Source organism: Saimiri boliviensis, chromosome 7 (genome assembly GCF_048565385.1).
Source record: "Saimiri boliviensis isolate mSaiBol1 chromosome 7, mSaiBol1.pri, whole genome shotgun sequence".
NCBI lineage: Eukaryota > Metazoa > Chordata > Mammalia > Primates > Cebidae > Saimiri > Saimiri boliviensis.
The window spans coordinates 38,569,605-38,588,965 of NC_133455.1; the positions used below are offsets into that span (position 1 = coordinate 38,569,605).

Here is a 19,361-nt window from a genome sequence, read left to right on the forward strand (position 1 = left end):
TCAGCGGTATTGTGTCATGGCAGCCCTAACTGACTATGACACTACTCGACTAAGAAATGCTGAAATGCATTTTCAGAAACGGGTATATAAAACTGGTGTCTACCCTATGACAGAGCCATTTCACAGATAGGTTCTTAGTCCACAGGAATAAGTATAAATGTATGAATCCAGATATGGAGCTATTTGTAATTGTCCCATACTGGAAACAACTCAAACATCTATCATGAGAATGAATAATTTGGGGTATGTTCATACAACAGATTATAAAACAATGAAAATGAGCAAACTACTGTTACATACCACATTGGTGAATCCTACAATCAATGTTGAGCAGAAGCAGCTCGACAGAAAAGAACATATACTGACTAATTCCATTTAGGTAGAGGTAGAAAAACCCAAACAGTCAAAACTGTCATGTTAGATATTTGGTGAAGAGAGCAGCGGTAGTGATTAGGAAGGGCCAGGAGAGGTCTTCTATTTTTTGACATGGGTGGTAGTTTCAGGATACGCTCACTTGGTGCTAATTCATCCAGCAGTACTTGTAATTTAGTTTCTTTTCTGTGGGTATATACAAATTGAGCATCCCTAATCCAAAAATTCAAAGTGCTCCAAAATCTGAAACTTTTTTGAGCCCTCACAAGGTGCCACAAGTGGAAGATTCCATACCTGATCTCGTGATAACATGTCACAGTCAAAACCCACTAAAAACTTTGATTCGTGCACAAAATTAATTACATAAAATCCCCTTCAGGCTATGCGTATAAGGTGTATATGAAACAAATTCTGTGTTTAGCCGGACGTGGTGGCTCACGCCTGTAATACAAGCACTTGAGGCCAAAGTGGGCGGATCACCTGAGGTCTGGAGTTCAAGACCAGCCTGACCAACATGATGAAACCCCGTCTTAAAAAAAAAAAAAAAAAAAAATCTGTGTTTAAACCTGAGTCTTGTTGCCAAAATATTTCATTATGTATATGCAAATATTCTAAAATCCAAAGAAAGTCCAAAATCTGGAATACTTTTGGTTCTAAGCATTTTGGATAAGGGCTATTCAATCTGTGACATTTTTTCAAAAGCTTGTAAAATCAAATTTTGTATATACTTTTTAATAAAACCTTTGAAATTTAGGCATAACATGTAGGACATGCTTAACTTTTAATATTTTATTAATATAATAAATATATACTGACATAGCCACCACCTAAATCAAGATATAAAATATTGCAAGGTCCTGAAACGTACTTCCATTATCCCTTTTGAGACAATGACCACCCCATCTTCACTCAGAGTTACTCACTCTACCATCTTCCATCACCATTTATGAATTTTGCCTGCTCTTGGATTTCATATAAATAGAATCATCCAGTCTGTACTTTGTGTCTAGATTTTTAAGGTCAATATAAGGTCTGTGACATTTATTCCTGTTGCAACTGCAAGTTCTTCATTCTTATTACTATGTATTTTAGTATGAACATACAACAAAAAATTGCATACAATAAAAAGAATGAATTACCTGTACATACTACAGTGTGGACGAACTTCAAAAACATTATGCTAAGTGAAAGAAGCCAGTCATGAAAGACCACATATTGTATGGTCCCATTTATATGAAATGTCTAAAAGATGGGAGCAATAGACACTGGGGACTCCAAAAGTGGGAAAGGAGAGCAGGAGGGAAGGAAGCAAGGGCTGAAAAACTTCCTATTGGGTATTATGTTCATTGTCTGGGTGATGGGATCAATAGAAGCCCAAACCTCAGCATCGTGCAACATACCCTTGTAGCAAACCTGCACACATACCCAAGAATTAAAAGTAACAACAAACAAGAATATATGTAATGTCCAAAATGGGCAAATTGATATAGACATATTGTAGATTACCAGTTGGCTAAAGCAGGGTTAGGGGAAATAAAGAGTGACTGCTAATGAGGTCAAGGTTTCTGCAGGAGGGATGAAAATGTTCTAAAATTAGATCATGGCAATGGTTGCTTGATTCTGTAAGTATACCTAAAACCATTGCATTGTATACTTTAAACAAGTGAGCTTTATAGTAATATAAATTATATTTTGGCTGGGCATAGTGGCTCATGACTGTAATCCCTGCTCTTTGGGAGGCTAAGGAGTAGGACTGCTTGAGCCTAGGAGTTGGTGACCAGCCTGGGCAACACAGTGAGATCCCCATCTCTGCCAAACAAAGAATCGAACGTTGAGCATGGTGGCCACCACTACAGAGTCCCAGTTAAGGCAGGAGGATGGCTTGAGCCTGGAGGGTCAAAGCTGCAGTGAGCCATGATCGTGCCACTGCACTCCAGCCTGGGCAACAGAGCAAGACCCTGCCTCAAAAATTATGTTTCACCGGGCGCAGTGGCTCAAGCCTGTAATCCCAGCACTTTGGGAGGCCGAGGCGGGTGGATCACGAGGTCAAGAGATCGAGACCATCCTGGTCAACAAGGTGAAACCCCGTCTCTACTAAAAATACAAAAAATTAGCTGGACATGGTGGCGCGTGCCTGTAATCCCAGCTACTCAGGAGGCTGAGGCAGGAGAATTGCCTGAACCCAGGAGGCAGAGGTTGCGGTGAGCCGAGATTACGCCATGGCACTCCAGCCTGGGTAACAAGAGCAAAACTTCGTCTCAAAAAAAAGAAGAAGAAAAAAAATATGTTTCGACAGAGCTGATAAGAATTGCCACAGATTTTAAATGTATACGTTTGACAAAGGCCTCTTTATATATCACCTCTTTTGGAGTTAAAGTCAAGCATTCTCACCTTTTGGGACCGTGTAGACCAGGGTCAATCGGTCCTACAGTGCCCCTCCCCCACACCCTGTTGGGCACTCTCAAATCCCCAGGTGAGGAAGTACCCTTCAGGCAGAGTGGGATAAAGATGCCAAGATGCTGGGGACAGGCCTGGCTCCCTGAGAGAAGGGGCTCGCTCATTCACAAGATTATAAGACGGGGTGGCAAGGAGGCAGGTCAGAGATCACAAAATCCTCTTCATTCTGGGACTGTTTCTGGAGGACTGACCCTGTCACTTCTGAACCTTATCAGCTAAGTGACTTTTCCCTCCCCTCCAAAGCTGTTCTTGATTCTAATAAATACTAATTTCAACGTGGCCTTCCCAGTTTGTAAAGTGTAGAAACCTAGAATTTCTCTTCTGGCCTGCTGCACATTAGTTATCAGAATGTACAAGCCTGCCTAGCAAGCACCAAAGGATTAAAACCTAATCTCCCTTCAGGTTACACCCACAGGGAGGACTGCAGAGCAAGAGCCAGCCCTCAAGAGGCCCTCAAACACAGCTGTCCGGCCAGCTGCCAAGGTTAGGCCAGAGGCCTCTCAACTGCTGGTGTGCATGCTATCTTGGTGGTGGGGTTGGGGGAAGCACTGGGCAGGGGCTGGCTGGGGCCATCAGGCCTCTGGAAAGTGTCTCCAGCAGGGATTCTTAACTCTTACTGAGCTCTTCAACTCTGCTCTTATTGCCGAACATCCTCTCCTTTTTCCCCTTGAGCTATTCATTGTTTGCTGGCTGATTTTTCAATTCTCCTCCATATTTGATGCAATTAAAGTAAATGCTCTGCGCAGGCACCCCCTTAGCAATACTCAGACACCAGTTTATGAGAAGCTTTGAACATAGTTACAGAATTCCTCCCCACGAAGAACTGGATATGCTCTGTTTCTAAGCCAATAAATATCTTTTTATAAAAGGAAGCTGGTGATTCATTCTGGGTAATTGTCAAAGAATGAATCCCAAATGTCTCCCATTGAGTGTTGAGCCAATACTTCACTACTGTCAGACGCTTTTGTTTTGCCAAAAGCGAGCACCCTTACTCTATAATCACAAACACCGCGGATGGGCCTTCTGATAAGGAGTGCTGCCAAAAGTTCAAATGTCTCTTCAAGAGCTGGCAACAGCTCGCTGCTGGTGCTGTGCTCAAGCATTAAGATAGCATAGACGCAGCTCGTACCAAGGAAATTTTACTCTGAAATTATCTCCCAAGAGCAAGTGTAGAAGCATTTTATTAGTGGATCAGTTGTGTGTCTGTGTGTGAGTGCGTATGTGTGTGAGCGCATTTCTAACTTTCACAGCTGCTCTAGAGCTGGAACATTTCCCCCATGTGACACTTTAACACGATTATAAAGACAGAAAAATAGTTTATTTACAGATGTTTGTGGGGGAAAGGTTTCCGTTTTCTTTTTAGCATAAGTCAGCTGCTGCTGAGGTAAGGACAGAAATGCGTTTTTGAAAAGTACCCGGGAATGCAGAGTGTTAAAAAGATGCCATTTGTTCCATCTGAGGAGCTCCAATGCTCCTCTAAGAGGGACTCATTAATCGTCCCCTACTCCTGTGAGGCAGGGAGTGTCCTCTGGGCCCCTACTTTAGGGATGAAAACCAAATTAAATCAAAGAAAGATTAATGTCACTAGATGGATCTGCAGCAGGATTGTTTCTCCAGCCCAGAGCAGAACTAGTATGCACGGCAATTTCAAATTAAATTCCTGCCAGTCTCACAGTGTTCTAGGATTCAATGTGACAACAGACGATTCCCCTCCAATGATGGCCAACCCACGTTAGGAGTGGCAGAGACGACTATAGACTTTCCCATCATTAGAATGAGTTGTGACCACTCAGGGAGAAACAAACCCACATCAACAACTTAAAGTCATTTCTAAAATAAACAGGAGCTGCTCATCCAAACCATTTGCAAGTGAAGGTAAGATACCATGTTTATGGCATAACTTAGAATTCCATGAAAATCGATTTTCTAGAAATGTAAGGTTGAACTCATGTTTAACCATACTTATGAAACGAATATTTTTGTAGGTAAAAATGGTCACCTATTGGCAATTTCATATGACTCAGCCTAAGAGAAGTGCTAGCATTATAGCTACAAATTTTATGAAAAATTATGAATATGTTCTGAATATTGTGATAATTGAAAAATCCAAAAACACAGTAACTCATCACACAGAAACTCTGAAATATCTTATTCCTGAAATCACCCTATCTGCTGAAACTATTGTGTGAAAACAGAATTCTGTTCCATGTGCTGTCCCAGTAGCCACACGCCAATATTGCCCTCCCTCTGTCAATATCGTATTCTCCCTCAGCTCTTCTCACTGACGCCCCAAGGCTGGAAACTGATGAAAACAAAATCTTGTTTCTCAGGGCTGGAGGACTAACCTTGCTGAGTCCTTCGGCACAGGGGTTCACCAGCGCATTGGAAGGGGCTGTCAGAACGTCCTTCACAGGCTGGTCTAATCACACAGAAGATTCTGGACACCAAGGGCAAGGCTTACAGGATGCTGGAAACCAGAGAAAATGCCACAGGGCTCCTGCTTCTCTCTTGTTTACTTGAAATTAACCATTGGGCCGCTAGCAGGCTCCCTCTGTGGACTATTAGTGACAACCCCCGAGACTGTCTTTCCTCCTGAGGGAGTTGGGCCGCCATGAATGTGTGGGAAACTGTGAAGTCCTGAACACTTAGGACTCAAGAGTGATCTGGTTGGGTTGGAGTTGTCAGAGCCCGGATGCCTAAGAGAGGCCTCCCTTTGGATGAAGGTAACTCTCATTTTCATGGACTGCTGGCCAAAAAGAGGGTTAAAGTAGAAGTAGGGAAGCATTTTGATAAACTCACAGACAGGAGATTCACCATGGGATTGTAAGAGAAGTTACCCTTTTGAATTTGACATCAGAGAATGTAACTACCAGGATTTCTCCTACATCGGGCCCAGCTCTCTAGCCAGGCTGCCTCAGAGGTTAGGAGCATGGGCTGAAAGCCTAGATCTGGGGAAGGTATCCCTCAGCCCCTGCGCAGGGCCACAGTCTCGAGCTTTTCTTTCATCTGCTTTCAGCCTTGAGGCATCAGTGAGAGAAGCTCTGTGACTCTGGCCAAGTTTCTTAGCCTCCCTGGGCATCAGAATGGGGCCAATAGTATTCACCTCATGGAGCAGTAAAGAAGCCCGAAAGAGCTACTGGTAAAAACCCTAGAACAGTGCCCAGTACACAAGAGGCATTATACCTGTTTGTTAAATGAAGAAAGACATTCACATTGCAACAGACCTTTAGCAATTGTCCAGTCCCTTTAGAGTGACAGATGACACACTTGACCAGAAGGATTGGTAACCTTACTTAACACCCTTTGGGACATTTCCTGTGAGTTTTAAATATCTTTTGAATCACAAATTTGTTAGCAGTGACCACTTCTGCATTAGCACACGTCTGTTCAGAGTAACACTCAGCAACAGCATTGGTTAAACAACTTTTCTGCCTCTCAAAACCTTGCACCTCAGAACTAGAAGCATCATCTGTAGAGAAAATTTCCTGCCCAACACCTGTCCCACACACTCGCCACCACTCCACAGCAGGGTGCAGGTGCGATAACTCAGTCCAGCAAAAGGTCACACCAGGGTGTGAGTGAGAGGAAGACTAGACCCCAGAGAAGCCACCCTGCCACAGTCCCAGGGGCAAGTATGCCCCACTCCCTGAACATGCAGGTGCACATGCCCCAGATCCTGTTGGCACCAGAGCAAAGCACAGACCCCTTCATTGCGCACACAGAATGACATCCAGTGAACGAAGCGCACCTCGAGGGTTTAATTACAGGGGAGAAAGACGACTCTGGCTTCATGTGTAAAGACATGCTTAACCCTTTGTCTGCACAGGGTAGAATGACTGGAGCAGAAATGCCCCCTCCTCTGCATTCAATGGATGGAACATGGGAGTAAGAAAAGCCCCTGCCTCCCAGGGTTTTTGCGGACATTGATTGAGCTAATGCACGTGAGCAGTGCCAGGCACTGGCTGCCATGGTTATCGTTATGGAAAGCAATTCCATGGTGCTGGGGGTTGCCAAGGGTGTCAGCCAGTAGGTGACGGGGCCCTGCCAGCAATGCGCGGCTCTGGTGGCTGCATCTAGTCCATGAGATGCTATATTTATGTTGTGCCCTCACATCCCCTCTAGAAACCTGTTCGTCAAATGTGCTCAGAGTAAATCATTCAGAGGAGACCAGCTACACTCTATTTGCCCTAAGGACAGACAAGGAAAGAAGAAACAGGCTGACTGTCCTACAGCAGGGACTTTGTTTAGATACGAGGAGGAACTGGCCGTCACTATAGATTAACTTTAAAACCTAACTAATTTGGACTAATTGGAGGGAGGTGAGTCTGATTAACTTAAAACTCCGAATTAGACCTTATTTTTAAATGAAATTTTTTTTGCTTTTAAACACATACAGTGACTCAAACTAGGGGTACTTTACTCAATGAATACAAGTGATAATTAGCATCTTGTCTCTTTGGAGGGAAATGCCAGTGCTCAAGGAGAAAATTTTCTTTTAACGAAAAGGGTAAAAGCAAACTTCAGCTCAGCCCTGTCAAATTACTCGCAAATTTTGAGTCTGTGGAGGCACTGCTTAATCAAGTATAGATGTAGGTGGCTGAGGGTGGTGGGGGATGATTTTCTCCAAACAGCCTTTAAAAAACGGGGCTTTTGAGATGGTCCAGGTATAGAGAACACGGAACCCAATGACCTCCCGTTTCCTTCAGGCTCTCTGGTTTATTTGCCTTATGGCTTAGCTTTTTAAACCTAAGGAGAATCCTTTAAGCCCTTATGTCCTAGGCTTGTCATTTATTACCACCATGCAGCAACACTGGCGTATGAGGCCAATAAATCATTTGGACGGGAAGTGACTATAGGCCGGATTAATTTCATTATCATCCTTAAGCAGATAGGTGTCTAGCACGGCCGACGTCTGCAGTGAAGAGTGATGTTCCATCTCTCCCGGCAGGCTTTCCCCTTGCCTTGCAGACAGCTGTGGTGGTTCTTCGTTCTCCCTGCTGGAGAGACTTGCCCTGCCTTCTATTAACGGCAGTGAGTAGCCCCATCCCCTGCCTCTGGGGCCCACTCCACGCCCCACAGTGGCCGAGGGATGGAGAGAAGCCTGGCAGGGGAAGCGGAGCTGAGCAAGACAAGAACTTCAGTCAGCAGCAGCCGAGGAGGGCCCTGGAGGCTGTGTCTCCTCTGAACTTGCCAAGACAAGCCTGCCACCCAAACACAGGGAGAGGTGCTGGCCTGCAGGTCTGGACCCCTGAACTGATGCCACGATAAGCGCCTCTCTAAGCACTTCCACCCAGCAGGGCAGCACCTCTGACGCTGACCTCCTCCTGGTCATTACCTTCCCTCTGGGGCTGTGTTTTTCCAAACATGGCCAGAGATGTCCCTTATTCCTCAGCCCAAAAATACACGCTTTTAGAAAACTCCCTGGGAAATTTTACAAACTCCAAAAGCTAAGAACGACGGCCCTTGGCAAGATGCTTCCAGGGTTGGCTAGTCTGAGCTGTAGGAGAGTCAGCACAGGGGCAAGTCGCTGGCCTGCAGCTTTCTCTGCTAGACTCCCTCCAGCAACGCTGCAGGGGCAGCACCTCCTTAGTCATCACCCAGAGTAACCACTTCCAAACTGGGTGACCACTCAGCCAAAAAGCCGAAGGATGGGTGTTCTCTGTCCCTGGCCGCTGTCCAAGCAGCTCTGCTTAGGAACAGTCTCACTTCTTCCTCCGCGAGGGGAGAATCTGGCAGAGTCCTAGGTTCTTCCTGGTGCAGATCTGTCTCCCTGGGACTGTACAGCTCTGAAAAACGGGAGGTGCCTACCCTCCCAGTGTGCTGGGCTGCTGCTGCTCCTCCTGTCTTCTCCATCCTTAGGAAAGCACCTGCATCCAGACATCTGCACAGCCATCCGCAACCGACATCCTTGACCCTACCCTCATCCCACTATCCCTCCCATCCATGTGACTTATAGTGTCCTCCTGAGCATCTGATTCTATTTGTGTGTCTCTGTGTCTGTCCAGAGTCACTGCATTATTGCTGGGCAGCACCAATCCTCACCAGAAATCCATAGCTTCAAATGCCCGTTTCCAGGTTTGCACCCCTTTTGTCTACACCTATCCTACACACAGCCCCAATCATTTTCTGAAACACAAAACTCCCTTCAGGCCCTCCCACGGCTCCCCACTGTTCTTGGGACAAGACTCAGAACTCCCGAAGAGGCTGCCTGTCTGTGTGATCTGCTTGCCTTTCTGCCCCTACTTCTTGTAAGAAGCTGCAGCATGGCTAGTTCAGCCACAGACCCTACAGCCAACTATCCAGGTCCGAATCTGGCCCTGCCACTAACTAGCTATTACCAGACCTCCCTAAGCCTCACCATACCCATCTATGCAAGTGGGGTTAATAATAGAACCTACCTCATAGGACTGCTATAGGATAGAATGGGGAGAAATACTGAAACCGCCATTGCAAAACTAACAGTGAAAGACATCTGAAAGGTGAACAGTGAAAGAGATCTGACCTAACCAACTCCATCTTGCTTCTAACCTCCAAGCTGTCCTTGCTCATTCCTGGGCATAGGCTAAACTAACTTTGGGAGGAGCTTACAGTTTAAAACAAAGATGACGACAGCCCTTTCCCAAAACCTTCTTCTTGCCTGGACACTAGACTGCCTTTGTAGGACTAACAAATTAGCCACAAGATTAGAAATTATGGTTTAGGAGTCATGCAGCTGGAAGCTACAAGATTCTGACTCTCCCCAGATTGCTCCTGGGAATAAAATCACTACTGTAAAACCTAAGACCAGTGCTTGAGATATTTTGCAGACCCTGCCCCCTTTTTTTTTTTTTTGAGACAAAGTCTCGTGTGTGTGTGTGTGTGTGTGTGTGTGTGTGTGTGTCTGTCTGTCTGTCTGTCTGAGATGGAGTCTCGCTCTGTTGCCCAGACTGGAGTACCATGGCTCCATCTCAGCTCACTGCAACCTCCATCTCCTGGGTTCAAGCAATTCTTCTGCCTCAGCCTCCCAAGTAGCTGAGATTACAGGTGTGCATCACCATGCTTGACTGACTTTTTGTACTTTTAGTAGAGAGAGGGTTTTACCATGTTGGCCAGGCTAGTCTCAAACTCCTGACCTCAGATGATCTGCCTACCTCAGCCTCCCAAAGTGCTGGTATTACAGGTGTGAGCCACCATGCCCAGCCCAGACCCTACTCTTGATGGATCATGTGGCACCACCCAGATCAATAAACTGGCTCATCAGATCTTGTGGCACTCACCCCAGGAACTGACTCAGTGCAAGAAAACAGCTTTGACTTCCGTTTGATTTCATCTTTGATCTGACCAATCGGCACTCCTGGCTCACTGGCTTCCCCCAACCCACCAGGTTTCCCTTAAAAACTCCGATCCCTGAATGCCCAGGGAGACTGATTTGAGTAATAATAAAACTCCCATCTCCTGCACAGCTGAATTACTTTATCTCAATTCCCGTCTTGATATATCAGCTCTGTCTAGGCAACGGGCAAGGTGAACCCATCGGGCAGTTACATTACAGGGACACGTGGAACTAGCACCTGGTGTGGTGTAAGTAGTCCATAAGCACTAGCTACCATCAGCTGTCACTGCCCTCCTCCCCGCTCACCACTGCCCCTCTCAAGTCGTGGCTAACATGCACACTCTCTCTTCCCTGCTGTATGTGCCTGTACCCTAGCTCAGTCTGGCTAAATTCTCATTCTTCAGGTCTCAGCTCAGTAATAACCAACCCCAGGAAGCCTCTTGGATTCTCCAAGCCACATAGCACTATTACACGTAAGGTGTTGCTTCTTCGTCTCTCCCTCCTTTTCTGTGCCCCCTTCCCCGGGGGCTGCAGGCTCTGTGAGGGCAGGGACCTGGTCTTCGCTCCTCTCCTGTGCAGCCTCAGCTCTTAACGGAGTAGATATTCAACAAAGATTCAGATAATACTGCTAAACAAATGAACACACATATCCCAGTGTGTTCAAGAACCTTCCCTGCCTCCTCTGTCTTGTTATGTGCAAGATTCTCGGGCACTCAGATCTCTGAGAAGTCACGTGCACCCCTCACCGCCCTCGGCACTCACCCAGTATGTGGGTTAAGAGGCCAAAGGAAGTATCGCTCAATATTGCAAACAAACAGGAAATTTAGAACTTCTTCACAAAGAAAGGACCCTACACAAAAGGTTACAAGGTCTACTGTGAATGCTGTGGAGGGAAGCTTGGGACTTCCAGGACTTTGTTTAGCATCAACACACTCGGACCCCGTGAAGGCTAAAGGATCACTCTTCTCTGGTTTCCTAGACACATGCTGAACCTCAGGGTGGAGACAGTTTGGGAGATAGGAAAATTGTAGCCTTCCGAGAAGGGAATACATGACAAGTACACTGTGAGGGCCCTTCATGGGCTTGTCTGCACAAGCAACTAAAGAAAACGTCAGCCCCAGACACACTGATCTGCAAGTTATTCCAGGAAATGGGCAGGAGTCCTGTTGTTTTAAAAGAATGTCCATGGTACTAGGATTGGGGATGAGGAAGGAGACACGGGGTTCCAGTCTTGCTCTTACCTCATAGTGGCCAATGGTGTTGAGCTTGGTGATTCCATCTTCGAGAATCACAGAGGAACTGTCGATATCCAGGAGTTCCTTCTGTCGTGTGCCCACCTGAAGCTCTGAAAAAGGCGGGGAGCGTTTTGTTCCTTTTTAGAGAGCTTTAAAATGCTACCACCTTCCTTTCACAAATTTACCAATAAATAAAAATTGAATAAAGTGGTAAGTCTTTGTTTGAAGGTGTGGAGATGGATCAGCCAGACTGCTGGCTCAAGTTCTGGTTTTTTGTTGTTTGTTTAGGGCGCTGACGTTTCAAACCACTTTTTTCCTGAAGCTTGTGCTCTGAGGCTAAGCCTGGAAGTGAAGCCACTTAAGACAAAATAATGCATTCTCTGAGGGACTTAGGTCTTCAACAAAACTTTCAGAGTCAAATTTTTTTCTTTTGAGGCAAATTTGTATATGCTTACACCTGTGTGTCCGTGTTCACAAACAGGGCATGATATGAACCATCTCTATAGGCTCCTGTTGAGGGTGGAAGGGGGAAGCATCAGTGTGTGAAGGTCCCGGCACCACAGGGTGACTCTCTGGCCAAGGTTGCCAACCTGTATCTAAGTCAAAATGTGGCACACAAATGTGATTTTTTTTTTTTTTGGAAACTGCATGGTGTTTAGTTATTATTTTAGTGTCAACTCAGTGCTAACATTAAAAGATTAAAAATTGCACACGGTCTGGACACAGCAGCTGGGGCCGGTAATCCCAATACTTTGGGAGGCAGAGGAAGGAGGATTACTTGAGGCTAAGAGTTCGAGACCAGCCTGAGCAACATAGTGAGACCCTGCCTCTATAAAAATTTTTAAAAAGTTTTAAAGTTGCATATAAAAAACTGGATATCTGATTTCTTTAAAAATGGAACAGTCTAGTAACACAGTCCGCAGTCCACATGGCAACCACTGAAGCAAATGGCCCCATCCCCTTGGATGGCGAGTCCTTTCCCACTCAGCCAAGCTCCACCGCTTTCTGTAGTCCCAGGTGGCTGACACCCCTTAGGGATTTTCTGCCCCTTTGGACATCTGAGTTTTTGAGCCTCTGCTGTAAGAGCTCCCAGCATAGCTGCTTCTGGTGTTGGATTTCTTTTGTTTATTTTTGGAGATAGGATCTCCCTCCATTGCCCAGGCTGGAGTACAGTGGTGCAGTCTGGGCCCACTGCAACCTCTGCCTCCTGGGTTCAAGTGATTCTCCTGCCTCAGCCTTCCTAGTAGCTGGGACTACAGGTGCAAACCACCATGCCTGGCTAGTTTTTTTATTTGTAGTAGAGACGGGGTTTCACCAAGTTGGCCACGCTAGTCTCAAACTTCTGACTTCAGGTGATCTGCCTGCCTTGGCCTCCCAAAGTGCTGGGATTACAGGCCAGGCATGAGCTACCACATCCAGACTACCCGGAGGTAGTCTAGGCAATGACTAGGCACGCAAAAGCCTGACACAGCCGACAGGCCGTGTCCCCAGTTACTATCGTACTACAGCATGAGGCCACCTGCTTGCTTGGCTCCTTGCCTTCCTATTTCAGGAGGCAAGGGACACCCAAACTCAGGAAAAGAGTGAGGATGCTATTACCTGCTCATCAGTGGCAGGACCAAGACTGCTGGGCAGGGTGTGCCCATGTCCTGTGTAGTGAGAGAGCCACACGTTTGCAAGATGTATGCTCAGGGCAAGGAAGGTGGCAGTCTGGGGTTGGGTCATGGTTTCCCGGCTGGGGCTGCCCCTGTGATCCGGTATCTAACGAAATGGGCTAAAATAGTCTTCAAGCGGCCCAACAGTCACCCAAGAAAGGAAGCAGAAGAGAGGTGCCTTAGTGGCCCTGCTTTCTTTAAAGCCATAGCACCAAGTTGTCCCATATTTGCACAGACTCAAACTTCCAAGGCCCTGCCTCAAGGCTTTCTCAATGGCCTTTTAGCAGGGGGCTGGACTGGGAGGGCCAGGTGGGAGGATTTTAACTGCCTGCTTAGTTGAGGCCCATCCCTGTACATCGGGGGGAGGTGAACCTTGTTACACTGTCTGTCACCGCCATGATTTTATTCTTTCCTGTCCCATTATCTGCCATAAAATCCCACGACAGTCTCCTGGGAAGACTGCACGGAGCTCAACTTTAAAATGTTGATGAACATTTGAGTGAAGTGGGGCCCTGTTAGCTTGCTCACGCATATGCTCTCCTTTGCTGTATACCAATAGAGCCTGAAAATGAATTCATAGCAGATGCTGCTGCACGCTGGGGGAAGATGGAGCATATACTTAATACAGGATGCGATTAGCAGGGAAGATGACCTTTCTAGCAGGCTGGAGTTAACACCCAGAGTCTGAGCCACCCACTAATGACACGCTCAGTATCACAACAAACAAATCAAATGCCAGTGTGAAATGCAACACACGCAGAGGGCACCAAGTTGACACCTTCCTGTACTTCTTGATGCAGGGTGATTTCATGTGGTCTTGGGGTCTGCAGTTTCATGAATCTGATTTACAGATGTCATATTTTTTTAAAATGGCATCTCTGAAGGACTGTGCTTTCTTCGAAGCATCAGGATGCCCTTGAGAGAGCAAAGCAGTCTCTTGGCCCCTAGTCATGCCCTCCAGGAACAACCTGGCTATGTAAGTGTCACTAAACAGAAGCTGGTGGGGGCTGGGAGTGGGGGCAGGCAGGGAGGGACACTCATCAGGCCCGGGACCACATCGCTCCACATCGCTCCACACCGCCTTACCAAGACCAATTTCATTCAGCTGAAGTCCATAAGGAGAGCCGTTTTTGCTTAAGAATGCTTGGAAAATCTTTTCTTTGGCTTGGCCTATGGTGTCACAGTCGAGAACATTGACTGAAATATTCCGACAGACATCTGCACTCTCGTTTTCCGGGATTTTTTCAAAGACGACGTTTAATGCCTGCAAGAATACAAACAGATTTCCAAGTCTATTAGATAATTGCAATCTGAAAGGCATTTCATAAAAGACACAAACCTTGGCAAGTCCCATTAACACCTCTGACAGCACATTAGCAAACACTGGATTGCATTATACTACTATCATCTCTTCTCCATAATCCATTCTTCTCAGGGATAATGGAAAGGAAAACAGAAAGTTAAAACTCTCATTATATAGCAAGCATTGAATAAATATATCTGAGAGTAAAATATATATATACATAGTCTAAAAATGGTAATTTGGTGATTTCTAATTTCATTCTCAAAAGAAAAAGAAAAAAAGAACCGGAAGGGTTCCACAGTAGACAAGGCAGATTGGTGATTATCTTTTTTATTAGCAGAAACAGAGAGTCCCAGAAGTGAAGTTCCAGGTGACAGGAGAGGTTACGAGACCCCCATATTGACCTTGCTAAAGAGATCACTTTTTTGGCTTTTTTTGGAGACGGAGTCTTGCACTGTTGCCCAGGCTGGAGTGCAGTGGCATAATCTTGGCTCACTGCAACCTGCACCTCCTGGGTTCAATTCTCCCGCCTCAGCTTCCTGAGTAGCTGGGATTACAGGCACACTCCACCATGCCTGGCTAATTTTTTTTTTTTTTTAGTAGACATGGGGTTTCACCAAGTTGGCCAGGCTAGTCTTGAACTCCTCACCTTGTGATCCACCAGCCTCAGCCTCCCAAAGTGCTGGGATTACAAGTGTGAGCCACTGTGCCCGACCCAAAGAGGTCACTTTTTAATATGCAGCATTAATTATAGGAGCAGTCATCTCCCCCTCCACTCTCAACATCCTCAGTCAGATGGTTTCCTGGGCCTTCATTAAAGCACTGAGATCCCCACCCCTTACTATGGTTCTTGCATTAATTACATTTCAGCACCATTACTTAACGTTTGTCAGTTAACATTCTCCCAGTGCTGCAAAACTTCAGAATGTGACTAATGGGGAAAATGAGGCCTTTGTGCACATGTGAAAACAGAACTAGAGACTATTTCAAAATGAATGTCTAAGAATAAATAAACAGATCTAAAATAACAAAGTCTTACCTAATACGTATCCTCATGAGAATTGATTCAGAGAAGAGCTGAGAGTATTTTGCAAATAGCATAACATAGCAGTTTAGATTCTAATGCACCTCGGTAATCACAAAGAGAGGCTTGCGTATGGTGTGAAATGCACAATTATGTCTTGTTTCAAGCCTGGCTTAATAAGGGAATATAAAATGATCAAGTAATGGGAATTTTCGTTTTGTTGTTGATTTCGTTTGTTTGTTTTTCGGTTTTAAGGAGCAGAGAGTTTAATAGGCAAGAAGGAAAGGAGAAGACAGAAGGAAGAGGCTCCTCCATCTGGAGACAGAGGGACGGAGGCTCCAAAGCCCAAAGAGGAGGCCCCCAAATGCGGTGGACACCAGCCAGGTATATATGCAGGGGGTGGAGGAGGCGATGTCAGATTTGCGTAAGGCTTAGGGGAAAGACGAAAACACAAATAATATGGAAGATGGGAACCCTTAGGCCTACCTCAACTTTAAAATGGGTGTAATAACAGTACCAGCCTTCCAGTGTTGTTATGGAGATTAAATGTGACCATGCATTCAAGGGCCAGGCTGCTAGGAAAGGCTTGATGATAATATCGGTAATAATAAAACCTGGTACAATTATTATTATTGTTGGTATTAGTATGCATTCATTTGCAAACAGAGACTCAGCCCACATTGAACAGCTAGGATGCCCACTCCACATTCAGTATCTCTGTCAGAGTAAGGAGGAGGCAGCTGCCAACAGTGAACCCCCGGGGTTTCTTCCTAGCCTACGGCAAACCAGCCGGGTGACCTCTCTGCACCTTGCTTTCTCATCTGCAAAGAGGGCATAACAACAGTAACCATGTAGCTCTTAGAACAGCGTCCGGCATGTGAGCCCATGACTTATGGACCACTGATGTGGATGTGGGGCTTCTGAAATGTGGGGAGGTTCTCGGGGTGTATCTTCTCTTTAATGCCGCTCCAGTCTGAATATGGATGTCCCCTCCTAAATCCAGGTGTTGAAATCCTAACCCCCAAGGGGATGGTACTTGGAGGTGGGGCCTTTTGGAGGGGATTGGGCCATGAAGGCAGAATCTTCATCAATGGGATTCGTGCCATTATAGAAGAGGCCCCAGAGAGCTGCCCTGCCCTTTCCACCACGTAAGGACCCAGCAGGAAGATGCCATCCTGAGAAAGTGGGCTCTTACAGGACACCAACTCTTGATCTTGGATTCTCAGCCTCCAGAACTGTGAGAAACCAGTTTCTATGCAGAAGCCACCCAGTTTATGGTGTTTATAAAGAGCTAAGACAAACGCCCTCAAATCCTGCCCTTCTAATCCTGCTGATAATTATGCAAGAGTAAATTCCGGTCTGGTCTCAACCAAATGATTAAAACTCCAAATCAGTGGAATTTGAACTGAGCTTGGCCAGTGATCTCCGTCTGGCCTCTACGAGTTTCCCTCCTACAACAGAGTCACTCCCTGGCCTGCTCTCAGAGAACCTTTGTGTTCTGGGCCAGCCACCCACTAGGAAGGGGTTCAAAGGCCTGTCTGCTCACAAACAAGAAAAAAAAAATACCAGACGGGAGAGAAGGCAGGGAGCTGGTGGGCAGACTGTTTAGAAGGAACCAACATATGAAGCCCGAGCCCTCTCCTTGCCTCCCTTTTTAAGAGATGTCTCCTGGGGCCTCTGGGACCAGCTGCTCTCCCAAACACATTTCAAGACCTGTTTCTCTGAATCCTCCCAACATTCTGGTGCAGGAGGTTGATTATTGCCATCTCTGTTGTGGCGTGAGGAAGCTGAGGCATGGAGGGGCCGAATAACTTGCTCCAGGGACAGCTCATCAGCAGCAGAGCCAGGAACTGAAGCCAGATTCGCCTAACTGCAGAATTGGTACCACACACCCCTCGGCTACGCTGTCCCTGCTTCTACTACGCATCCTCCCTCCATCCTCCTGGTTCCGCCTATAGCCTGGAAGCCCTCCTGACCCTGGCTTAGCCCAGGCTGTAAGCAATGTCCTAAGCTAGATTCCCATATCAACAGGAGGGGACGGTGTGAAGGTAATGTCATAGGCCAGCACCTATGGTCTGGGTAGACTGGCTGGGGTCTTGCCTTATTTCTCTACAAGGCGGTCTTCTCATGGTGGGGAGTCATTGCAGTTAAGCTACTTCACAGGTATTTCCAAAGGTGAAGATGAATGGAAGGCACCTTTTAATCAGAGCTCCAGCAATCCCAGCTTGTTTAATAGTTTTATAGGTATTTTCTATTACTACCTAAAGGGCACTATTGTCTTTACCACCACCACCTTCTTAAGAGCAATAAATATTCTTCTTAAAAACATAACCAAAGGAAAAAAAAAACCCTTAACTGGATGTAAAATCATGTAAATCTGCCACTGCCTCCACGGCTAGATGGGTGGAAAAGAGGTAAAATGGCATTTTACAGAGTCCACAGGGAATTCGGAGAGTCAGTTCAGACACAAATTGATTTGTGGACATTTTTTATGTTGCTAACGCTTAGTGCCCAAACAGCAGTTTCCTAAGGCGTGAGTGCAGTGGAGGCTCTCCGCGCCGGCCTCTGAACGCCTCCACCTCCAGCCTGGGAAAGCGCTTGCCGGCCTCTGCTCCGTGATGGGGAGCAGGTGCCTGAGCCATGGCCGACAGCGTGGCATCACAGGGTCTGCCCTCAGCCACTGTGCCCCATTGGGGAAGATACCTCAAGGAAGCGCCATCTCTCCAGCTCCCACACTCCCACCAAAGCCCACTTAACCAGCATGTTCTCCTGCCCTACTTAGACTTAGGGCTGGGATGTCAGAGAGATGTTAAGACATAGTCCTTGTTCTCAGATAATTCACAGTAAATTTCAGAGACAAAAGCATCACGTGTGGGACAACAGTCACCCATCAGTGACTATCACCCTCAGTGAGTATCCACAGAGGATTCTGAGTATGGAGGACAGAAGGGGTCAGGGCCCCGAGTTCCAGCCCAGCACCAGGGCACCTGGACCCACCCATTCCCTGCTGCTCACCAGCTGAGGGAGTTCGGGCAAGTCATCTAGTTTCACCGAGCCTTAAAATCCTCGTTGTTCCTATCTCAAAGGAGTGATCAGGATCACTAAATAATGACATCGAATAACAGCAAATTAAGGAGTGCTTTATAGGTGCCAGATACTGTTTTAAATGACGTGTATGTATTCGTGTACATAAATCTCGGAAATAACCCCGCGAGGTAGAGTCTTTTACTCATTCCATTTGGCAAATGAGAAACTGAGGCACAGAGAGGTTAAATAAATGGCACAAGGTCACCCAGCAAGAAAATGGTAGAACATGGTACTCTAGCTCCATGTTCTTGAATACTCGGTGATCCTACCTTTTGAAGCACAAGAATGTTTTGTAAAATAAGCATAGTCCAAATCTGTGGGATGGTGTAACACCCAGAAAATACCCACGAAAGGCTAAAGTGCTGCAAAATGTACACTGGTCTCTTCCCCAGAAATCTGCTCTCTGTTTAGAGGAACTGCCCTGCCTCTTCCTCTTTCCTCGGCAGGAAAGTGTCAGTAAGCTGCGGTGGCTGATTGGGTTTGTCGTCCAAACAGTGGCCATCCCTCCTCTGCTAACAAAGGCCAGGTCTGCACAGCAGTGGGTCCAGCCTGGGTTGGGAAGCGTGATCGGCAGCAACTCCCTTCTCTTTCACTGTGACGGGTCATGTAACCCAGCTCTGGCCAACACATTAAAAAAAAGTGTTTTCTTTTTTCTTTTTTTTTTTTTTTTTTTTTTTTTTTTATGAGACAGAGTCTCTGTTGCCTAGGCTGGAGTGCAGTGGTGCGATCTCAGCTCACCGCAACCTTCACCTCCCAGGTTCAAGTGATTCTCCTGCCTCAGCCTCCCAAGTAGCTAGGATTACAAACACACTATCACATCCGACTAATTTTTGTATTTTTAGTAGAGATGGGGTTTTACTATACTGGCCAGGCTGGTCTCGAACTCCTTACCTTGTGATCCGCCTGCCTCAGCCTC

At 46.3% G+C, this 19,361-nt stretch overlaps 1 protein-coding gene across 1 annotated transcript in view; it reads right to left on the bottom strand.

Moving 5' to 3' along the window:
• The window catches only part of PLXNC1 (plexin C1), a 163,134-nt gene that overhangs the window by 15,012 nt on the left and 128,761 nt on the right, over positions 1-19,361 (bottom strand). The window contains exons 22-23 of the mRNA XM_010340165.3: positions 14,118-14,295; positions 11,383-11,486 (exon numbers count right to left, since the gene is read on the bottom strand). Of these exons, the coding sequence (XP_010338467.2) occupies positions 11,383-11,486; positions 14,118-14,295 (282 nt within the window). The remainder of the gene's footprint in view (positions 1-11,382; positions 11,487-14,117; positions 14,296-19,361) is intronic.